Source organism: Haemorhous mexicanus, chromosome 28, assembly GCF_027477595.1.
Source record: "Haemorhous mexicanus isolate bHaeMex1 chromosome 28, bHaeMex1.pri, whole genome shotgun sequence".
Taxonomy (NCBI): domain Eukaryota; kingdom Metazoa; phylum Chordata; class Aves; order Passeriformes; family Fringillidae; genus Haemorhous; species Haemorhous mexicanus.
In genome coordinates, this window is record NC_082368.1 from 3,373,877 (window position 1) to 3,396,029 (window position 22,153).

Here is a 22,153-nt window from a genome sequence, read left to right on the forward strand (position 1 = left end):
CCTCTGTTACCCTGGGCAGCAGCCTGTCCCCAGACTGTCCCCTGCCTGCTGGGCTCCATCGGCTGTCCCCAACGTGGCTCCCAGGGTCCAGGGGGGACAGTGACCCAGTGCTGCCAGCTGCCTGAATCACACTGGCTCAGGGTGGGAAGGGGGCAGAGGTGGTGGTGGGGAGAGCAGGACATAATGTGTGTGTGCAGCAGCAGCTGAGCTGCCTTTAGCCCCTGCTCACTACACCCTCTATCTCACTCTGGGACCAGGAATTGCTCTTGTCAATGTGGTGCCTCCCTTGGTGCAGGCTGAGCCGGGGTGGGAGGAGAGATCTGCCCAGGCTGCCAAGGTGAAGGCTGGGGAGTGTCAAATGCCATCATTCTGCCTTTATTTGATTATCTTCACATCTCATTCAAAAGAACAGACTTTTTAAAAATAAAGTGCCCAGTGGAGCCAGGCCTTTGGGTAGATAAATGCATATCTGTAACATTGTCTTACCACAACACAGCAAGTGAACAGGAGCTTTCCCTGGGCTGGAGGTAATCGGCAGGACTGGCACTTCATACAGAGAAGTAGCAAACTACAGACCACGTACCACGACACGCGGGGGCGTCACTCCCGCGGGAGCTTCCGTTTGGTTTTTTATACAAACCGATAGAATAAAAAAACCAGAGTGTAGTAGAATATCCAGCAACAAAAATGGTAGAAAGGATCTGTACCTGATTTATGAAAGCAGCATCTCAGCAAGGTGCGGTGGCGGCATGCGCGGCGCCGGTGTGGAGTATTGCTGGGCAGCCCGGCCGGGCGCGGCCGGTGCTCGTGGCTCTGCGTGGCGCTGGCGAAGCGAGCAAAGCAGCGGGTCATCTACGCGGGTGGCAGCAGCCGGGTGCCCCCGGCCAGAGGGAGGGTGGGCACCGGGCCTGGGGCTCCCCGACAGAGGCCAGGCAGGGTTTGGCAGCTGTGGAGGCAGCAGCCTGCCTCCGGCGTGGGGGCTGGCGGCGTATCCGGGGCGAGCGAGGCTGGGGCTCGGCGGATCGTGGCCGCGCTCCGGGGCCGGTCGGTGGCGGCCGTGGGGAGCAGGTGGCGGTCGGTCCGGTCAGTCTGAAGGCGGGTGTTGGCAGTTCAGGTGTGCTTGGCCTTTTGGTCCCGCGACGCTCGCTCATTCCCGGGTGGCTCCCGGGGCTGTGAGCCCGTCCCACCCCCGGCCCCGTTAGTCCCCTCTCGGCTCCTCCAGGATCTGGGGCAGGTTCTGTTCTTTGCGTGCAGCCGGTGGTTTGGCAGCACCGCCGTAATCCTGGATGGCCTTGGGCTCGTTGGTGTGGTAAGAGCCCTTGTAGCGATGGTGGTAGAAGTAGAGCAGTGCCAGCAGCCCTGACAGCAGCAGGAGCAGGAAGATCACGACTGCAGGGAAGAGACGGCAGTGAGGGATTGGGGAGGGGCTGCAGGGCCGTGCCAGTGGGGAATGCCAGCCAGAAGCTTCACTTACACCCAATGATGATCCCAATCCAGCCGTCGTCGTGCACGTGAGGGAACTCTGCAGACAAAGAGCAGGCAGCTGAGACCAGGCTGCAGCAAGGTCTCATGCTGGAGCTTCCCTTCTGCAGCTGGTGCTTGACGAGGGCTCCATCCCCACCAGGGTCCCACCACAGCACCCACCTGTGGCCATGTACCAGGGGTCCATCTCAGGAGGGATAAGGATGGTGCTGAGGGGGAGCATTGAGGCACAGCTCGACTCCACCAGTTCCCCCCGGATGCTGTAGGGCCGCAGGGGACTGGTGGGGTGGAAGATGGCTTTGAGGGGCACGAGGGTGTTGAATTTCACCCCTGAAAGGCAGCCTGAGAAGCCAGGTGTGTTGTAGCGCTGGATCTCGGGGTCAATCACTCCAGTCTCTGTGGGGCCACAGAAGGAGATTATTCATCCCTCTTAGAGGGCAAGGGCCATGCTGTGCAGAGGAGACGCTGGAGACCCCAGCATGGGCAGGACCCAGCTTACCCATCACACGACCCAGGTACAGGTTTTTGGGCGAGTCCAGCTTGCTGTCCACAAACAGGGAAAACTGCTGCTCCATGACCGGGAGATAGTCCACCTGAGAGGAAGGTGCACAGCATCAGTACCCACAGAGCCACCCTGCCCATGCCCTCTCCCAGCCTGACCTGAAGCCCCCATGCCCCACTGGGAGGGTGCCCCAGCCCAACCTGGGTGTAGAGCGTTCGTTGCAGGCGGGTGATGTTGACACGGTGGGGCCGCCCATCCGTCACTGGCTTGTTGGTGAGAGTGAAGACGTAGGGGCTGGTGCCCAGCTGGTAGCGCAGCTGTAGGCTCCCTGTGGGCAGCACAGGGCTGTCAGCAGGACTGAACTTCTCAGTGGGCACGTCCCACCCAGCTGTAGGCTTGGAAAGTGGCATCCACAGGGCAGGGGGCCTTGCCCTCACCATCATCCTTGATGAGCACGGCCATATAGTCCTTGACGAAGGTGCTGACGTAGAGCAGCACGGCAGGTGCTGAGGTGGTGCTGAAGCTGAAGCTGACCTCCTCGCTGGTGAGGTTGTAGCCAGGCAGGGGCTGCCAGGGGCTGCTCACAATGCTGGCGAACTCGCGGGCAGCATACAGCGACATAGGCAGGATGTTGTACCGCACCCAGGTGCCCTCCTCGAAGTATCCACCGATGTCTGTGCGAGAGCCTACGGTGTGAGAGGAGCGCCGGCTCCTCGGCCCCTCCCACCCCGCGGAGCGCTGCCGCTCACCGTGGTTGCAGAAGGGCCCGGTGAAGGCGGAGATGCTGCAGTTGCAGGTGTAGTGGCTGTAGCGCTCCACGCAGAGCCCACTGTTCTGGCAGGGCACTGGCGGGTCCTGGCAGTAGCCGGTGCAGTTGACCCTCACGCCCTCCGTCTCGTTGGCTTTGCCCTCCAGGTTGAGCGTCACCCCGTTCATCCGCAGCGCCCGCAGGCACCCCAGGAACGGACGCATCTTGTGCTCTGCCGCGCCTGCAGCGGGGGGGAGACTGAGTGCCCTGTGGCACTTGGGGACCTGGGGGTGCAGGGACGTGGCCAGGGGCTCTCACCGACGTAGAGGGGTCGGTCAAATTCCAGGCGGACGAAGCTCTGTGGGGGGAATGGCCGCACCACCCAGGGCAGCTTGTCCACCCGCAGCCGTGCCAGCTTGACGTTGAGCTCAGCCTTCACCTGGTGCCACTCATCGTCATTCCAGGGTACCACCGACCGCACCGTCAGGTTCTCGTCCCCATTCCCGATGTCAAATATAAATGCCACGTCCCTGGTGGCTGCAAGGACATGGTGCTGAGAAGAGGCCCCAGCCCTTCTATCCCCAACAGCCCTGCACCCTCTGCCCCCCCATACTGTTGAGCTCAATGCGGATGTAGTTTCGGTAGCCTGGGTTCTCCAGGAAGACTCCAGACTGGGCAGTGGTCTTGAAGTAGAAGGAGATGTCAAGGCTGTGGTTGGCTTGGAAGGTGGGGAAGATCAGAGCTGCGCCCCTGTTGAAGGAGACGGTGTTCCAGGTGTTGCCTGTGGGGAACAGGAGGGGCAGTGAGGGATAGGCAGGGTGCCTCCATGTAGGCACTCTGCAGGCAGGGGATGTTCTGTGGGGCCGCTCACTTACGGTCTCCATAGCACCGTAGGGGCCCCAGCACGAACTGGGCTTCAGAGCCAGTGCGGTTGGTGTCTCCAACCACAACCTGGGTGACGGGCAGGTGGTCCACAAAGGTCAGCAGACCCTTGTCTGTCCTCCTGCAAATGTGAGTGCATCAGAGAGGCCATGAGGTGTTTCTGTCCCTTTGCCAGCCCACAACCCCATTACCCCCAACTGAGTGCCCCAGAGTCTGTGCCCCCCATGACTGCAGTCCCCACCCCACAGCTCCCATTCCACAGCTGCCACCATATCCTCCCATGACTGCAGTCCCCACCCCACAGCTCCTGTTCCACAGCCACCACCACTCACCAAATTGCATGGTCGGCATCACAGTTGCAGAAGTACTGGGGGTCAGCACAGTTCTTGTCCAGCCCGCAGGCGCAGCGCTGGATGCCCGGTCGCGAGCCCCCCCAGTAGTAGTGCCGCTCATCGTTCCGACCCATCCAGAAGCTGAAGGGCAGCCCGGCTGCAGGCACAGAGGAGGGTCAGGACACTGTCCCCTGTCACAGCCCTGCAGTACAGCCATGCAGCACCAACCCCCTTCTCCCGGCGCTCACAGGGGGTGTTGAGCAGGCGGGAGTTGTAGCAGTGGAGCTCAATGCGCTGCTCGCAGTACTCAGAAGCGTTTGCCAGGGCTGAGACCTCGGCCCAGGAGGCATTCCAGTACTCCACGGCCCCCAGGTAGGGCTGGTCCACGCTGGAGCCCGTCACCCGCGTGGCGTAGTGACGGTTGTGCCGGATGATGGTCCACGCTCGGTCCTCTGCAGTGAAAGGGGAGCTTCAGGACTTGACCCCTAGGACAGCCCCGCTCCCTCTATCCTGTTCCAGCTCCAATACACAGGCCCTTGGTTCCCAGGGGCATCAGACAGAGGTCCCCTGTGCCCTCCTGCTACCCCCACCTCGGATGTCACAGTACACCGTGAAGGGTTTCAGTGGCCCGCTGCCATCTGGGTCGATGGTGTAGTTGCCCGAGGTCTTCCCACTAACCCGGTAAGCATCACACGTTTCCTTGTAAAGGGCTGGAAGAGAAGAATGGGGGGAGATCAGTGCAAGGGAGGCACCACGCAGGAGTAGGGGCTGCAGGTGCCCATACTGTCCCTGACCCACAAGGCTCCAGGCTCACATTTGTGGCAGGTCTCCCCCTTGTACCCCGTCAGGTCGCAGATGCACATGAAGTCATCCCAGGATTGGATACAGCGGCTGTCATGCTCACACAGGTTGGGGGTGCACCTGAGGGCACAGAGGGCTCCTGTCTCAGCACCAGCACAGGCCCCCAGTGACCCCCACTCCCAGGCAGCACCCTCATCCCGGTCAATACCTGTCTGTGATCCCACAGACGTTGAAGAACACGTTGTGGTACTGTGCTAGCCGTTGCAGTGCCAGCAGCTCCACGTCCACGGGCTGCATGTCTACGTTCAGCATCTGCAGGCAGCCGTGGAAAGCTGTCTGGTTTGACCGGCAGCCAGTGACTGAGGCTGGCTTGGGACAGCCTGCAAGACAGATGGGGGTGAGCAGCCCTCAGGCACCCATTGCCCCAGACCCCGCCCTGCTGCCCACCTCCAAAGAAGTACTGGCTGCCAGTGCGTAGCTGGAAGGGGTGCGCCACCCGAAACTCAGCACCATCATCATCGTCAATGGTCACCACAGCTGAGCCCTCCCGTGCCACCAGGTGCACCGAGTGCCAGAAGCCATCATTCAGGCGATGCCCTGTGCAGAGAGGAACGTGCATGGGGATGCTCCACTGCCAGCCTGATCCCCCCGCCCCATGCCAGCTCCCCAGCCCACCTGCAGCAAACTCCAGCTTCTTCTTGCCAGGCTGGGCAATGGAGACATTGACCTGCCCCTCACTCAGCACCATCTCCAGGGAGCCCAGGCGGTCAGAGAAGCCGGTGTAGAGCAGGAGGCCAACAGTGTCCCAGGAGCGGAAGCGGAAGCTGACGGCCAGGCGGTTCCTCCGTGGGATCCCCGGCACCCGCACATAGTTGTTGATGCCAGCGAAGGTGATGGGGCTGGTCAGCTGGTCCTGGCAGTAGTGGCCCACATTGCCCTGAGAGTGACCAGGGGAGGGGTGAGGAAGGGAATGTTCCTGTAGAGGGGAGGCCCTCTCATCCCCGCAGTGCTGGCCTCAATCATGCCCAATTGATCCCAAAGCCTGGCAGAGCCAGGCGGGTGCCCCAGGCCAGGGACAACCTTGTACGGTCAATCCAGCGCCGCTTGGCTGAGCACGGCCACTGCCCGGCCCCGCGTCACCCCACAGCGGGCAGGGGGCCCTGCCCCAGGGAAGGGGTTACCCCACAGTGGTGCTAAGGACACCCAGGATGTGTCCCCCCACAGCAGGGAGAGGACTCCCAGAGAAATGGCCACCCCCCAGGCTGGACCTCAAAGCGAATGTTGGGCCGCCGGTGCCGGGCCAGGTCGGCGACGTTGACCCCGTTGAACATGATGTTCTCCACACAGCCCCGGAAGTTCTGCCGGTAGGTGAGGTGCTGCTTGTCATGGTCAATCACCCCTCCAAAGAATACCTGGCAGGTAGAGGGAGGGTGTCAACCCCTCTCTGGAGGACACCATCAACATCCTGGCAGCCCCCTGCCCAGCACACCCACCTCAGTTTCGAGGTCAAGCTGGTCGAAGGTGCCGCGGCAGCGGAAGCGCTTGACCTCCCCGTCCAGCGTCAGGTTGACGTAGTGGCCGAGACGCTCAATGTGCAAGGAGTGCCAGTGCTGGTCATCCAGGAGGCTGCCCACCGCCACCGTCGTGTGGCCCTCACTGGCGTGCAGTGGGCTGCTGCCTGGGGAGGACCAGCATCAGCCCGTGGCCCCCAGCCCCACGTCCCCAGCCCCTGGTCCCGGCTCACCTAAGCTGATGTGCAGGAGGAGCTGGGCCTGTTTAAGCTCCACTGTGATGTAGTCACCCTGGGAGCCCTCCCCGTGCATCAGCACCCCATCCTGCTCCAGTGTCTTGAAGTTGAAGGAGATATCATCCTCGAAGGTGCTGACCCTCTTGGCTCGGAAACGGTAGGAGATGGCATCGTCCCCATCAAAGTAGAGCACATGGGACCCTGGGGAGAGCAGAGCAACCCCACCCATGTCACTGCCTGCAGCAGCAGGTGCCCTGGCACGGGGAACACACCTTCTGCTGCCATGGCTGCAGAGTGTTTGGGCACAACCCCTCTGAGAGAACTTTCCAGGTGTGCCAGAGCCAGGATCCCGCCAGGCAGGGCTGCTGGAGCCCGTGGCCAGGTACTCACGGTAGGGGCAGCCATAGAGGCCCAGGCGCAGCCCAATCTTCCCACGCGGGTTCCAGGCCATGGGAATGATGCGAATGTACCGCGCAAGGATGGGGTAATGCAGGTCGTGCCGCACCACCCCGCTCTCATTCACGTTCCCAAAGAATGTCTGGGGATGAAGGGTCACTGTCAACACCTTGCTCCAAATCAGGGGTCTCTACCCACCCCAGAGAGCCCCCTCCCCCGGGCTCCTCCCTACCCAGTTGCTGCCCTGCTGGAAGAAGGGTTTCCAGCTCGTGGGGTGGTCTCCATAGAGCACAATGTAGCGTGTAAGCCAGTCATAGGTGTTGAAGGTTCCCTGCGTGGCCACTGCGTTGATCCGGTGCTTTTGCATCAGGTCGATCTGGAGCCAGGGCTGCTTGTCCCGGGGGTCGGGGGACCAGCCGCTGGTGCCTGCGGGGGGAGCAGCTCAGCACCTCGGCTCCCGACTGAGCGGCGGCTGCTTGCTCGGCCCCACCACAGCACCTGACTGGGCCCCTCAGCCCCGCGAGAGGCAAAACCCTGCCAGGGACACCCCCTGACCCTCCTGCATCCCAGTTCCGCGGGGGGACTCACTGTGCAGACGGGCGAAGCTGGCCGAGTAGAAGATGTTGTATCTGGAGGAGGCACCGATGGAATAGGAGTAAAGGGGGGCAACGAGCTCATCATAGCAGGGTCCTGAGGGGAGAATGGGGTTGGGGGCGGCCTCGGAGCACTGAGCTGGACAGTGTCCCTGTGGGAGCTCCCCAGCCCTGCGGACCCTGAGCGCTCTGGGGACCCCGCGGCTCCCTCGGGCCGGCGGAGCGGCGGGCCCGCTTTGCTCTCCCCTCCCACTGCAGCGGAGCTGACACACCTCTGCGGGCCCCGGCGCCGGCACCAGCCGCCTCCGCACTGACGTGGGCGACGGGACCCCCGCTCTGCCCCGCCCCGGCGGGGAACGATCCCGCGTGGGATCCCGGGGGATCCCGTGCAAATCCTCGCGGCGCCGGCAAAAGACCCTTCGGAGGGGCCGGGGTCTCGAACCTCTTTCAGGGTCCCCTATCGGATCGGACGGAGTCCGGGGAGCTCAGGAGCATCCCCAGCTCTCACTGTAGGAGCCGTGCTGCATCAACCCCCAGTCCACCGCCCCGCGACTCTACCCTCCCCTGTACCACCGACCCCCGCCTCGATGCCCCTTCGCCGCGGCCCCGGGTAAGGGGGCCCCGGGCGCCGGCTCAGGGGGCCACGGAGAGTTGCCCGGTGCGAGCAGGGCCTCGCCGATTCCCATTCCCGAGCGGCTGCCCCCAGCCCCGGTATGGGGTCGGGCCCGGTGCAGCCCCGCGGCGGGGCCAGCCCGGCGGGCGGCGGCGCTGACCGAGGTCCTGGCACCGCCCGGCAAGTCCCGCAGGGCGTCCCCGCTCTCCTCGGCATCCCGGGGCATCCCGGAAACTAGGGGCGTCCCGGTTGTCCCGGGTCCCCAGAGGCTGCGGCCGGTCGCGGGGCCGCCGCCGGCGAGGCGGCTGCGGCGGGGCCGCCCCGGGCGGGGCGCGGTCGGCGGGAGAGCCCGGACGGCCGTGTCCGGCGGTGACCTTGGGAACGATGCGAACAGGGGCAGCGGAGGATACCGAGGGATGCCGGGGGGTGCCCGGGGAAGAAGGGGGGACGCCCGAGAGAACGGAAGATGCGGGAAGTGCTCGGGGATGCGCGGACGGGGCGGCGGGCGCGGTCCCGCAGTGCGGAGCGGCCGCTCCCGGGACTGCGGCCCCACTTACGTGCGAGGCAGCCGGGACCGGGGCGCAGGAAGCCGGTGCAGGCGGCGAGCAAGAGCCCGAAGAGGCGGCGGGCGCTCATGCTGCGCGCCCCGAGCGCCCTCGGCGCCGCCGCTCCCGGTGCTGCAGCCGCGCGGCGGAGCGGGGCCGGCGGCTCCGCCCACGGGGCGGGGGGGAACCGGGCCCGGCCGGGCGCGGCGCAGAGTCCCGGCCACCCCCGCCGCACCCGCCGCCGCGCCCCCGGGAGATGCTCCGCCCGGGAGCTCGATTTCCCCGCTCCTCGGCACGGCGAGCGGTCCGGGCTGCACCGGGACGCGGCTCCGTGGGTGCGGTACGGGGGCACGGGGAGGCTGTGCAGGAGCTCCCCGGGCACCCTCGGTCGGTTCCTAGGCGGTGCCCGGTCCTCGCCGCACCCCGAGCCTCCTCTGCCCTTGTGCAGCCGCCGCGCAGGGAGGGTCGGAGCGGTGCCCGCAGCCCCCCCGCAGCAGATGTGGAGGGTTTGTAATCAAGCCGTGGATTAAGGCCTGCAGGTCTCGGGGTCGCTGCTCTCTCCAGTGGTGCAGAAGAAGGGATTTAGTTTGTTTCTGCTCTCAACTACCCCCAGACGCCCACAGAGGGGTTGGGGGGGGCTGGCGCCTGCGTGCCCTACATACACCTACAGCCCCGCGGGAGCAGGAGTCCTGCTGTCCCGGGGGCCTGGAGCAGTCCTGGGGGATGGGGATGCCCCAGCAGCTGCTGGCTCCAGGCTGGCTCCAAGCAGGAGCAGGAGCACGGGCAGGCTGTGCCCAGCTCTGCACCGGTGGCTCCAAACCTGGCATCAGGTGCCAGGCTGGCTGCCGCGGGCAGGGCTGCAAAGCAATCGGCTGGGGCAGCCGGGGCCAAACCTCCTCCCTGCCCAGGCAGGGAGAGAGAATAGAAAACCCCAGGTGTGGCAGGGCTGTGGGACACCTGGCAGTGCATCAGGAGTTCTGCTACCAGGAGCTGGAACCATATTCTGGGGATGTTGGCAGCCTTCCTCTTGTCCCCCAGACCTGGCAGTGCCCACAGGTCCATCCCCAGGAGAGGCACAGCCCACCTGGCCTTGTCCTGACACCCCGGGGGGCTGCCTGCTCTCAGCCCCACGTCCTGACCCTGTGCTGGGTCAGATCTGTGACAGCCCCAACGGGGACATGTAGAATCCCTGCTCTGCACCCATAGCTGGCTGCTGGGCCAACACTGTCCCCAGGACCCTCCTCCCTCCCCTTCCCCCAAGATGCAGGGTGCAGGAAGGCACCCCCAGAGCCAGCACAGGGCAGAGATCTGCAGTGAGCATCCCTGTACTGCAGAAAGAGCAGGAGAGGGGGAAGAGACCCTCCAGCAAAGAGCCCTGGGGACCCTCTGGGGGCTGGGAGCACCTGTCCTGGCTGCTCTTCATCCAGGGTGCAGCAGCTCCACAGCCCCACAGAGAGCAGCCAGGATCCTGTACCCGTCTGGAGGCAGCAGGAGGGTCGAGGGCAGAGTGGAGATAAGCCATGGCAAAGACAGCTGTAGCTGGGAGAAAGGGAGATTGAGGGATTATGGCCAGGAGCCCACCAAAGCTAGGGATCAATCTTCTCCCCCCTGAGGAGAGGAAATGGGGCCTCTGCCCCACAGGAACTAATCTGCTTTTTAATGAGGAGCTGGGAATTTTGTTGTCAACAACCAGCAACACGCCCGCCCAGCACTGTGGGGATGCAGCACCAGGCTGGGAGCCCTGCGTGAGTGCCATGCCCTGCACCAGCAGCCACCCCAGCTTCTGGAACCACCAGGTTTGCCATCAGGAAAAGACAACTCTAGACCAGACAGGGCTCTGCCAATCCTGCCTGAAGAGCACCCTGCTTGTGTCCATCTCAGTGCCAGCCCAAAGCAGCCCTCAGTCTGTTCATTGGCCCCATTCTCTCTGGTCCTGCAGAAGCCAACAACAGCCCTGGCATGGGCTGGGGTTTCCTGAATGTGCTGGATGCCCTCAGCCAGACCCTGCTCCCCTGGCTGGGTGTTCCCAGGTTTGGCCTGCACATCTATGTGACAGAGACTGAGAAGAGCTGCTATTTCTGTCCCCAGCATGCAGATGTTAAAGGTGCACCAAATAAAAGATTCATTATAGCTCCACAGGGGGGGTCACACCTGCTTTCCTCCCCAGGGCTGGGCCTTTGCTCTGCACCGGTTTTCGGTATCAGGAGTGGCACGTGGCCTCTAACCACAGGTTAGAGAGCTGAGACACTGACAGATCAGACCCAGCGGCCAGGGGACAGGCTCTGCTGTACAATGACGGAGCAGGTGAGAGGGCTGCAGGGCGAGGGGTTTGCTGGGAGCCAGGCAGGACCCCCCATCACTGGCTTTTCTTAGTTTTTTAGTGAGTCCTGTGGGTTTAGACTGAAAGGCAAAACCCTGGGGAATTAGGGCGGTGCCTGGTGCTCCAGGCCCGTTGGGCTGGAAAGTCAACCTGCCCTGGCACTGGGTTCTGATCCCACCTGTGGTCCCAGAGCAGTTAAGGGGCACAAGCCCAGCTGCCTGGGCTCACTGACAGGGGGGGCAGAGTAAAATTGCTGATAGGAGGCTATGGTGAGTCAGAGAGTGTCAGATCCTGATCTCCAGGTCAGTGGGGTCCCAACTGACCAGTGCTGGGTTGCAGCACTGTCCTGCTGCCCCAAAGGGGTGAGCAGCTGGGAGGTGGGAGCACTGTGTTCCCTGTGTGAGGCAGGAGCTCCCTATCTGGGAGCAGGACCAGGCAGTGCAAGGCTGTGCCCACACTGCGGTCCCCAAGGTGGTGTGTGGGGGCTTTGGGAACCTGGGAATGCGGGTGTGGATCCCCAAGACTCAACTGCCCAGGAGTGCTGAGCCACAGAGCAGCTCCCCTGGTACGTGCAGGGTGAGTTTGTGGGACAAGGTGGTGTGCTGGGGATGCCGTGGCTGGGATCATGCCCCTCCACTAGCTCTGCTTTGCAGAGGCTGCTCAGGAAGCCTGTGGTCGCTCTTGCAACGACTGAGAACGGGAAACCTCCCACCGCTGCGGGATGGGTGCGAGATGGAAACAAATCCCGCACGTAGGGCCAGGGACGGGGCGGGGGCTGCGGCACACCTGGGCTGGGCTCCCAGTGGTGAGGCTGGGTGGAGAAGGGCCGCCCTGGGTGTGCCCTGGGCTCCCCGCGGTGAGGCTGGGTGGAGAAGGGCTGCCCTGGGTTCTGCACCTCCTGGCCGGGCCACCCCTGCCGAGCCCTCCTCACTCAGCCTCCCTCTGCACAGGTGACTCCCAGCCCCGTCTCAACAGAGCTGACGGCCACCATTGACTTTTACCCCTGGGAGGACGGGTACTCGGGCCAGACCAGCATGTTGCCTGAGCTCTGTGAGAAGCAGGAGGTACAGGGCTTCGCCCGCACCTTCCAGCCTGCCGTGTACCTGCTGCTCTCGCTGCTGGGCATAGTGGGGAACGGGCTGGTGCTGCTCACACACACCCGCTACCGCCAGGCACGCAGTGTCACCGATGTCTGTCTCCTGCACCTCGCTCTGTCCGACCTCCTGCTGCTCCTGACGCTGCTCTTCGCCGCCCTCGACACGCTGCAGGGCTGGTCCCCAGGCACAGCCGCCTGCAAGGCGCTGCAGGGTCTCTACTCCCTCAACTTCTACAGCGGCTTCTTCTTCCTCACGTGCATCAGCGTGGATCGCTACGTGGCCATCGTGCAGGTGCCGGCCGCCTGCCGCCTGCGCCCACGGGCTCGCCGGCTCGGCTGGCTCACGGCGGGGCTGGCCTGGCTGCTGGCCATGCTGCTAGCACTGCCCCAGTTCATCTACAGCCAGGCAGAGCAGCACCAGGACCTCCGCCTCTGTCGTGTGGTCTTCCCCCGTGAGGTCTCACGGGTAGCCCGCGGGGCCACCGACCTGCTGCAGGTGGTGCTCGGCTTCGCGGTGCCCTGCCTGGTGATGACGAGCTGCTACGCAGCTGTGGCACGGACACTGCTGGCGGCCCGCGGTGCCCAGCCCCACCGGGCTCTGCGGGTGCTGCTGGTCCTGGTGCTCGTGTTTGTGGCCCTGCAGCTGCCCCACAGCCTGATGGTGCTGCTGGACGCGGCCGAGCTGCTGCTCCCCTGGGAGATGAGCTGCGCCCAGAGCCGCCGCAAGGACCTGGCCCTGCTGGTCACCGGCGGGCTGGCGTACCTGCGCTGCTGCCTCAACCCCCTCCTCTACGCCTTCCTCGGCCAGCGCTTCCGCCGGGAGCTGTGGATGCTCGCCAGCGACTGTGTGGGGTCCCTCGACCCGCGCTGCTCCGGCCGCTCCAGTCTCCGCCGGCGGACATCGCTCTCCACCTATTTGTACGTGGTGTAGGAGCCCGGTGCCGCGGGGCTCGGTCCCTCCGCGATTCTCCGGGGACAGCCCCGTCCGCCCGCATACCCGCCCCGGTGAGCAGCGGGACACGGGCAGCACCAGACAACCCGCACGGGGCCTGCACACGCCTGGGCAGAGGGGAGAGCAGCCCCGCAGAGCCTGCACGCCCTGCGACTGCCTGCCCTGCCCGGTGACCCGCGGGGCTGCGGTCCCTGCAGAGACCCTGCAATGTCACCGCGCCGCGGGCCGTGCGATGTTTCGCGTGCTCTGGGGGTCCGGGCGGTGCCGGTGAGCCGGTTCGGTGGGTGCAACGCTGGGGCCAGGCAGGCAGCTGGTTCTCACTCTCACAATAAACCCCGGACGAGCTGGCTCCCACTCTCACAATAAACCCCGGTGGGCGAGCGCGGTCTCCGTGTGGGGTTTTGCGGGACCGGGGGCGGCTCCTTGGGCACGGGCACCGGCGGGCGATGCCTGCAGGAGGCAGCAGAAGCTCGCGCTTCCTGGTCGCCCGCCGCTGGAGGGACACGGAGCCCCCGGACAGAGGACAGCGACAGCAGAGACCCCCCTCCCGCCCCGGACAAACCCTCCTTGGGTCCTGCACCCCAGGGCGGGGGCAGAGGGAGGTCTCTCTCCCCTCCTTACTCCCCCACGGCACATCCCGGCCCAGAAGCTCTGTGGCACCAGGCCGCTGCGCTGGGGCTGGCCCGGGCCGGACACGTGGCGACCAACACATGACCACGGGCTAGGACATGGCGAGCGACACTTGTCCCACGGGCTGGCGCATGGTGCCATGGACCAGCAGCGCTGGGGCCATGTCCCACTCACCAGGCCTGGCTAAGGAAGCGCTCCACAGTGCTGGGAACAGGACTGGGCTTGGCTGTGGTACAGCTGCTCATGGAGCCTGCTTCATGCAGGGAAGCACCTCCCGGTCCTGCCAGGGTTGGAGGCGGCTTCCTGTTCAACCCCTGCTCTGTTTGCGATTAGCCCAGGGCTCGACTGGAAGAAGCCATTCCAGAAGCTTCACCTACTGCTGGGCCAGAAGCAGGTTACTGCTGACTCAGCAGCTGCAGAGGTGGGGTGATGGGCCTCTGTCCCCCACAGCCCTTGGTGGGGATCAAGAGCCAGATTCGGGCAGTGCTTGGCCAGACAGCACAATGCCCCTGCTGCCCACCCAACCTGTGGTCTGGGGTGGTCCCATTCCAGTCCTCTGATGCCCCCACAGCTGGTGGGCTCTGTTGGATGCTCTGACTGGCCTGGCTGCACAGCCGGCCCCAGACCAGGGGCTCAGCCCCAGGCACAATCCAGCGCAGGCTGCGTGGGAGGGGAGCTGGCAGCCGGAGCTTCCTGCCTGCGCATCCCAGCAGCCAGGCCCCCGGGGACGGCGCTGACCCAACAGCTGTAGCACAGCCAGAGCCTGAACTCCTGGGGCTTTGGGAGTGGGACCAGAGCCTGGACACTGCCATGGCACCCGTGGCTTGAAGGTGCCACAGACCCTCTGCCACTGGGCAGACCCGGGGCTGAGCTGAGCCACACAGCTGTGGCACCGCCATAGGTGTGACCCCACCAGAAACGCCTTCCACCAGCTCCTTGGGGGAAAGTCGCTATGAGGGCCTGCAGGACAGGCCTGCCCGGGCATGGTGCCCTCCTGGCCACGGTGCCCTCCTGCCCGAGCACAGAGCCCACGGTGCTGCCCGCTGGCACAAACGCGGCACCACACCGGGCTGAGTCGCCATGCTGGGACAGGCGCCAGCGTTGCCGCACGCAGGAGCCAGGGCAGAGCACGATGCGGGTGCCGCGGGGCAGGGCAGGGGCCCGTGCCCGGTGCCGGTGCCCACACCGGGTGCAGGCGGCGCTCAGTGACGGTGCCCCCGTGAGGTGCCGAGGGTACCCGGTGCACCCCGCCGGCGGTGGCTCCGGGAGCACCGGCCCTAGCGCAGCCCGGCCCCGCGCTGCCCCCGCCCCGCAGCTGACGCACCGGCGGCCCCGCCGCCCCGGGCGGGAGCTCCGCCCCGGGCCGCGCGCGGCGATTGGCGGCGCCCGGTGACGCGCGGCCCGGCCCGCCCGGGGCGGCGGCGGGGCCGGCGGCCGGTGCGCGGGGCGGGCCGGTCCCGTCGCGTCCCGGTGCCGTCCCGTTGGTGTCGGCGGGGCGATGCCGTTCCCGGGCGGGCTGTGGTGGCTGCTGTGCTGTCGGCGGGGCTTCACGCTGCTGCGGCGGGACTACGGCGAGGCGGAGCGGGAGGCGGACGGCGAGGCCGAAGACGAGGAGGAGGCGTCCTTCGAGCTCCGCGCCCAGGGAGACCAGGTGGGGCCGGCACCGGCGCTGGGACGGCCACCGGGACGAGCACGTACGCGCCGGCGGGGCGGTCCCGCTGGGTGCAGGGTGGGTCGTTCCGGCGGGTGCGAGCGAGCCGCAGCCCAGGGAAGGCTCCGGGCGGGCGCGGAGGTCCCGGGCCCCCGGGGCAGGACCGACCGTCCCGCTGGGTGCTCCTGCCCGCTTCGGCCCGGGCTGCCCCCTCCTTACCACGGGGGCCGCGGGGCACCGTGCCAGACCCGCGGCGGGGCCCCGCACTGCCCCGCCGGAGCGGACCGGGGCTGTCCCGGGAGCACGTGCCGAGCGCGGGGAGCGGGCCTGGATCTCCGCTCTCCGGCTGCTTCCTCTCTGGAGGGAAACGGAGCGGCGGAAACCGGTGCTTCCTCCGGCCGGGCTGCGTGTGCGACGGCTGATAGCGCGGGGTGCGGGGGCAGCTCCCGCGGCTCCTGTCTGTCTGTTCCGCCGGTGTCCTGCAGTAAGCGCCGTGGGGCCGAATCCCAGCCCGGACTCGGGGGACGCAGGGGGTGGTGACTGCCTGGTCCCCCTTGCTGTGGCCTCTGTCCCCTGCCTGCTGCGGGGGCTGCAGCACGGCCCTGGCTCTGTCGGTCTCTTAGCAGCAGGTCCCGTTTCACAGCAGTGCCAGCCCGTGGGGACAGTGACAGGGCTGGAGCTGGGCCCTCTGGGGACTGGTGGCAGTGCCAAGGGCACAACTACGTAAGGAACCGTCTTTGGGCTTCTCACATCCCATGGGCTGCGCTGGCTCCGGGCTGGCGTGGGCGACTGGTGACGCCAGCTCCCCCGAGAGCCCTTTGCTGTGGCCAGGGGGTCCTTGGAAAGCCACAGTGTCAGCCGCCCCTTCGTGGGAGCGTGGGAGCAGCTACCCTGGCCCTGCCGCCGCAGCTCCTCTCCTGTTTATTTATATCCCTGAGAAAGAGCTGGCTGCCACCGCTGCCTCCTCCGGACTGCCCTCGAGAAAGCAGGCACTGCCTCCATGCCTGCAGCCCTGAGGAGCGTGTGAGGCCCTCCCCAGTGGGACAGTGTCTGGAGCTGCTGGCCCTGTGCATGGGTACCAGCACTGTGTGACAGGTGCCCTTAATGCCACAGGTCAGTGGCGCCCGGCCCTGCCCCACAGCACAGCCATACCTGCAGCGGCTCCCCCCTCCCTGTCACTATTTTTAGCATCTGTCTCTTTTTTTTGGCGTTGCGTGCTCTGGCCTGTCGAGCCTCTAGCTGCCCTGTTGGGCTGCAGCTGGCAGGAGCTCCCGTGCATCTCCCAGGACAGCACTGCCGGTGCTTCCATGTCCCCGCACCCCACTGTGCTGGGCGCCCTGCCCGACCCGGTGCCTGCCTGTGCCTGGGCTCTGCCTCGTGTCCCAGCATGTGTGCCAGGCTTGTCACGTGAGCGGCACTGTCCATGTCAAGTTGTGCTGCGTGAGGAGGAACTGACCCTGTCCCACTGCAGGGCCAGGGACTTCCCAGTGCTGCGTCCCACCGCCGCGGGCAGGAAGTCAGCGGCCCCATTACAATGGGACTTTGTGCCGTAAGCGTATTACTCAGCACTGACCTTGTGCAATTCTGCACGGTATTCAGCCAGCTGGGTCAGCTGAGGACACACGGCCAGCGCGCCCGCCGGCTGCCCCCACACCCGGGGTGCCCCAGCTGCAGCCCTGGTTCCTGCCGTGGCCCTGTGGGTGCCAGGGCTCCTCTGCCCCATGGCAGCAGGATGTGAGCCTGTCTTTCTGGGCCCAGAGCTGGGTTAATGAGGAGGAGGCATACAGTCATGCCTCACCCTCATTACATGGGGTGCCAGGTGATGACCGTGAGGCTGAGATGTCTCCTTCCTCCCCAGGGATCCCTGGAGGTGAGCCTGAGCCAGCCCACCCGTAGCAGCAGTGGCTCGGAGCGGTGAGTGTTCCCCTGCTTTGTGTCCCTTGTGTGGTGCTGCAGGAGCTGAGGGTCTGGCATGTTGTGGGAGGTTGCCCTGGTGCTGGTGTGTGCTGAACCATCCTGCCCACCGAGCTGGCACCAGGCTGTGCTGCTCTGTCAGGTCGAGCAGGGAGTGGCAGAGCCGGGACTGCCGTGCTTGTCCCTATCCCTGGCGCATCCTCAGGCATGTCTCCATCCCCCTGCCATGCCGGATAACTTGACTGCCTCAGGCTTAGCTGGTGGGGCTGTGCATGACTCTTCCTGTGCCAGGAGGCTCTGCCAGGCTGTGTCCATCAGCAGAGGCTGTGCCCTGGGGTGGTTGGTGCTGGGGAAGACGGGGTGCTGGGGCACAGGGGCCTGCTCGCTCGCTGTACGCGCAGTACTGACGCTGCTGCCAACATTCCTTCCTGGTTGTTCATTTTCCGAATTCCTTGGCAGGGCCAAGACTGCAAACAGCTTATTTTTAGCTGGGGTCATTTGCACCCAATGACTCTGTTCCCACCGCAGGGCTGTGGGGTGCCCAGAGCCCCTTGGGACCCAGCTCATCCCAGCCCCGAGGCCACCTCCCTGCTCAGGGGCTCTGGGAGACCCCCACGGGTCAGCTGGGTGCCTGAGCTCAGCCCCACGTTGTCCTCAGGTCCCTGCTTGTTGCAGAGGAGATGCGCAGCCTCATCGTGGAGAAGGGCCCAGGGCCAGTGGAGGATGACCCGGACGCTCTCGTGAAAGGTGGGATTGTGCCCCAGCTGTGGCTGGTGCCATCCCAGAGGGATGGTGAGACCTGTGCAGACCCTTCCCCGTGCTGAGAAGCCGGTGGGGTGGATGTCAGTGAGGCTGAGGGTTCCCCTTCCCAGGCTGGCTGCAGCGGGAGATGCGGGGCTGCATGAAGACCCCCTGGATCCGCCCTCGGAAGTACTGGTTTGTGCTGACGCCTGACTCCCTGGACTACTACAGCAGCAACGAGAAGGGGGCCAGGCGCCTGGGCTCCCTGGTGCTCACCAGCCTCTGCTCTGTGCTCTGGCCAGACAAGCAGCTCTACAAGGAGACGGGTGAGGTGCCCATGCCCCTTGGCCGGGCTGCATCTTCCCGGCACAACTTGTACCCTGTGTTCCCCTCCCAGCCCTGAGGGCCTGTTTTGCCCAGAGGAGAGGCTGTGCTGAGCCCTGGGGCCCTGAGCCAGCCTGGCTGGGGTGCTGGTGGGCAGTGGGTGAGTGGGTCTGTCCCTTGCAGGCTACTGGAGCGTGACGGTGTTTGGCAGGAAGCACTGCTACCGCCTGTACACAGAGCACCTCAACGAGGCTGTGCGCTGGGTGTGCGCCGTGCAGAAGGTCATTGACAGCAAAGCTCCTGTCCAAACACCCACCCAGCTGCTCATGCGTGATGTCGAGGTGAGCCCATGGCACCGGGCTGCCCATGCCCACAGCCGTAGGCAGCACTGGGGTGGGTGTTTGGTGGGGGTCTGTGCCAGGCACTCAGCCAGGTTACCCCTCTGCAGCTGTTGCTGTTGCTTTGCCCTCCAGGAGCACAGAGACAGCCCCGAGGTTCTGGAGCAGATCTATCGCTGCAACCCCATCCTACGCTACACCAGTGGCCCCCTCTACGCTCCCCTGCTGCCCTTCCCCTACGGCAGCCTGGACCAAAGCGGTGAGCAGCGGCTGGGGGGCACAGAGCTGGGTCCTGCACTCTAGGATGGCAGCAGTGATGGCTGGGCTGGATGCTGTGCAGGGCAGGTGGGCACTGGGTGTGAGGACAGTGCCCAGCTGCTGGCAGGGTGTCCTGGGGAGGACCATGGGGCTGTTAACCCCTATCCCATCCCACAGCCCCTGACCCCACAGCTACACCACGGGGCTGTTAACCCCTATCCCATCCCACAGCCCCTGGCCCCCGCAGCTACACCACGCTGCGTGACGAGGCTGTGAAGCTCTTCAACTCGCTGCAGCAGCTGGAGTCAGAGCGGGACCCAGTGCCGCTGATGCAGGGTGTCCTGCAGACCTGCCTGGACCTGCCCCCGCTGGTGGATGAGATCTACTGCCAGCTGGTGAAGCAGACTACGGAGCCGCCGGCGCCGGGCGGGCAGGGCGACCTGCACTACTGGCAGCTCCTCACCTGCATGAGCTGCACCTTCCTGCCCTCCCCGCCTGTCCTGCGCTTCCTGCGCTTCCACCTGGACAGGTGAGTGCCAGGGGTGCTAGCTGCCACCAGGGAGCTTGCCAGGTGCCAGGCACCCTTCAGATCAGTGCCACCCTGATCCTCCCGGCATTTCTTGCAGGACAGAGAACCGTTTCCCTGCCTCGGAGATGGCCAAGTACGCCTGTTTCATCCGAGAGGCATTGGGAAAGACGAAGGGGAGGGAGTGTGTGCCCTCTCTGGAGGAGATCCTGGTGCTGATGCAGCGGCAGGAGATGATCTGCACAGTGCACTGCCCTGGGGCACCTGCCTGCAGTGTGGCCATCAGTTCCCACACCACAGCTGAGGAGGTAAGGGGTTGTGGCTGTGCCAGGCAGGGGGCTGGGGACATTTTGATGCACAGGGTTGGGTGGGCAGTGTGCCACAGGAGGTGAGCAGCGTCTCACCCAGCTGAGCCATGGTGGAAGGGGGCCAGGGGCCGTCTGCCTTTGCCCACCATGATCAATGTGTGTCCCTTTACAGCCCTGAGTGCCGTGGCCAGGAACACGTGGTCACCATCGGTTGCCTTTGTCTCGCCCAGGTGGCCCAGGAACTTGTGTCACGCCTGGGGCTGTCCCAGAGCCCCAACCTCTTTGCGCTCTACGAGCAGTCCCGGCGACGGGAGCAGCCAGTGGGCAGTGCCACACTGCTGGCTGATGTCCTCACCAGGTTTGAAAAGTAAATGTCCTGTTCTGCTGCCTATGGAGGAGAGGGGCTGGGGGGCCATGGGTGGGAGGGAACAGATGGGTATGGGGCATGTCCACAAGCTGATGGAGCTGGTCCTGTCTGCTGCAGCCTGGCTGGAGAGGACCGGGAGCAGGACCCACCATGCCGGCTCTGCTTCAAGCACTACGGCTTCCTGGACACGGACAATGTCCCACGGGACAGCTTGGAGTTTGCCCTCCTCTTTGAGCAGGTAAGTGGCATGCTGGGGTGGCTGTGCCGTGCCATGCCATGCCGTGGTGGCCACGGTGGCTCACCCCGCTCTCTTGCAGGCGCACGAGATGGTGCTGCGGGGCTACGTGCCCACATCAGAGGAGACGCTGCAGATGCTGGCGGCCCTGCGCCTGCAGAGTCTCAACAGCGACTTCTCCACCCACGCGCCCTTCCCACGCCTGGAGGAGCTCTTCCCACCCCACGTGCTGCACGCCCGCCTGCCGCCCCTGCCCCACCGGCCCCCCGCCAAGTGCCGGGGGGCCCGGCTGCGAGCGGGGCTGCTGGCAGGGGGGCTCTGGGGCCAAGCGCTGGCCAAGCAACGGGCGGAGCGGGACCAGCGCCTGCGGGGCCGGCTGCGTGAGGAGGGGGCCAGCACCATGGCTGCCATTGTGGAGAAGTGGAAGCTGCTGCAGGGCATGGGCCGGCCCGAGGCCATGGCTGCCTACGTGGCCTTGGTGCGGGAGTGGCCTGGATTTGGCTCCACGCTCTTCGATGTCGACCTGCAGGCGGTGAGGCCCCGGCTGGGTGTGGTACAGGGGCAGCCCTGGCAGTGGGCAACCCTGACACCCCTCTCCCTTGCAGAGCCCAGTGGGCCCCGGGCCCCAGCGCCTGTGGCTGGGCATCGGGGCCAAGGCCGTCTCACTCTACAAGCCGGGAGAGCCCGAGCCCTTGGACAGCTTCTGCTACGGCCGCATCTCCTCCTTTGGTGCCTCTGACAGCAGCACCTTCCGCCTCTCCGTGGAGGATCGAGACCTGCTCTTTGAGACCTCCCAGGTAAGGGGCTGCCATGCCTCCACCCTCCCCTCTCACCAAGGGTGCCCCAGACTGACCCCCTATACCCCCTCTCCCTGCAGGTGGATGAGATCGCCCAGCTCCTCAAGACGTACCTCGCCTCTGCGGGTGCCCAGCGGCTGCCCCGGCCCCAGGAGCCTCCCACTAGTCCCCCCACTTTGGAGTCCACTGTGCTGCCCCAGGGGCTCTGCCCTGCTCCCGGGCCCTGGCAGCACCGGCCACCAGTGGGTTCCTCCCACAGCTAGCCCAGCAGCTGCTGTGGCCAGGCAGGTGCTCCGATGGCCGGCGTGGGAGGGCAGCCAAGCCTGGCAGCGAATGGCAGGTCTGTGCTGGCCCCCAGCTGCTCCAGAGAGCAGGGGGCCAGGGGGACGTGCTCCCCCACTGCCATTGCCTTTCTGGTTATTCCCTTAATTTATTTTGAGACGCCTGCGTGCCCCACGTCTCCCAGCACTTTCCCTGGTGGGCAGCGGGGCCACCCTTCTGGGGTCCCCCACACTGCCCTCAGGCCTGTCCCCATCCCCTATACCCTGGTGCCTTTGCCTCCAGCACTTGTGTTGCCTGCCCACTCTGCTCGTGCCCTGGGCAGAGCAGAGGGTACCAGGCAGTAGTGCTGTGCCATCATCTGTCTGTCCGTCCTCTGGACCCACCCCTTCTGGAAAGCTGCGGGCGGCTTTTGGCCAAGCTGCCCTGGGGACCCACGGGCTCCTCCTGCATGAGTGGCTGGGCTCTGCGGTGGCCCTGTGGCCAGGCTTATGTCACAGGGGTGGATGGTGGAGTGGCAGCTGGTACGGCTGGGGCTCAGCCCCTCAGTGTTGCCTCTGTAGTTTGTTGGTTCTGTCTTGGGATGGGGGGGTTGGTTGGTTGTTTTTCTAAATAAATGCACAAAGGAAAGGCTGGGCCTCCTGTCCTGGAGCGTGGGTTGACAGCGGGAGGCTGGGACAGTCGGATCCCTGGGGCAGCAAGGGCAGCAGGGCCTGGAACAGGCAGCGGGGAGGAGCAGCACAGAGTGTCCTTGGGGGCAGGGACTGCTGTCCCTC

General features: G+C 65.5%; 3 protein-coding genes across 4 annotated transcripts; 2 read left to right on the forward strand and 1 right to left on the reverse strand.

Annotated features, from left to right (window-relative positions):
• Positions 1-359: 359 nt before the first annotated feature.
• Positions 360-8,789, reverse strand: CNTNAP1 (contactin associated protein 1). The gene is made up of 24 exons (XM_059869166.1): positions 8,654-8,789; positions 7,479-7,580; positions 7,123-7,316; positions 6,885-7,032; positions 6,492-6,695; positions 6,241-6,425; positions 6,016-6,159; positions 5,423-5,684; positions 5,195-5,344; positions 4,956-5,127; positions 4,761-4,867; positions 4,537-4,656; positions 4,195-4,398; positions 3,947-4,103; positions 3,608-3,735; positions 3,346-3,513; positions 3,051-3,269; positions 2,734-2,973; positions 2,422-2,658; positions 2,185-2,312; positions 1,982-2,075; positions 1,645-1,878; positions 1,475-1,522; positions 360-1,389 (listed from the first exon to the last, which is right to left on the reverse strand). Exons 1-24 carry the CDS (start codon positions 8,730-8,732, stop codon positions 1,199-1,201), a joined length of 3,915 nt encoding a protein of 1,304 aa, XP_059725149.1. The 5' UTR covers positions 8,733-8,789; the 3' UTR covers positions 360-1,198.
• A 2,004-nt stretch (positions 8,790-10,793) lies between these two features.
• Positions 10,794-13,358, forward strand: CCR10 (C-C motif chemokine receptor 10). Its single transcript, XM_059869501.1, has 2 exons — positions 10,794-10,945; positions 11,912-13,358. Exons 1-2 carry the CDS (start codon positions 10,934-10,936, stop codon positions 12,986-12,988), a joined length of 1,089 nt encoding a protein of 362 aa, XP_059725484.1. The 5' UTR covers positions 10,794-10,933; the 3' UTR covers positions 12,989-13,358.
• A 1,694-nt stretch (positions 13,359-15,052) lies between these two features.
• On the forward strand, positions 15,053-22,007 carry PLEKHH3 (pleckstrin homology, MyTH4 and FERM domain containing H3). 2 transcript variants are annotated; one of them, XM_059869332.1, is made up of 13 exons: positions 15,053-15,290; positions 17,149-17,204; positions 17,863-17,951; positions 18,077-18,271; positions 18,453-18,610; positions 18,743-18,866; positions 19,097-19,394; positions 19,492-19,699; positions 19,930-20,066; positions 20,184-20,304; positions 20,384-20,833; positions 20,907-21,098; positions 21,179-22,007. In XM_059869332.1, exons 1-13 carry the CDS (start codon positions 15,138-15,140, stop codon positions 21,359-21,361), a joined length of 2,364 nt encoding a protein of 787 aa, XP_059725315.1. In that variant the 5' UTR covers positions 15,053-15,137; the 3' UTR covers positions 21,362-22,007. The 2 variants fall into 2 exon arrangements, with proteins under 2 accessions (XP_059725315.1, XP_059725316.1); XM_059869333.1 differs by lacking the exon at positions 15,053-15,290 and adding an exon at positions 15,650-16,403.
• Positions 22,008-22,153: the final 146 nt, after the last annotated feature.

Bases quoted from the DNA above. Each gene is read 5' to 3' on its own strand.
- CNTNAP1 (XM_059869166.1), bottom strand. From the start codon at position 8,732: ATGAGCGCCCGCCGCCTCTTCGGGCTCTTGCTCGCCGCCTGCACCGGC. The intron at 5,128-5,194 runs GTGGGCAGCAGG...TCTGTCTTGCAG, and splicing joins CAGCCAGTACTTCTTTGGAG to GCTGTCCCAAGCCAGCCTCA. The intron at 3,736-3,946 runs GTGAGTGGTGGT...TCACATTTGCAG, and splicing joins GATGCCGACCATGCAATTTG to GAGGACAGACAAGGGTCTGC.
- PLEKHH3 (XM_059869332.1), top strand. From the start codon at position 15,138: ATGCCGTTCCCGGGCGGGCTGTGGTGGCTGCTGTGCTGTCGGCGGGGC. The intron at 15,291-17,148 runs GTGGGGCCGGCA...CTTCCTCCCCAG, and splicing joins TCCGCGCCCAGGGAGACCAG to GGATCCCTGGAGGTGAGCCT. The intron at 18,272-18,452 runs GTGAGGTGCCCA...TGTCCCTTGCAG, and splicing joins GCAGCTCTACAAGGAGACGG to GCTACTGGAGCGTGACGGTG.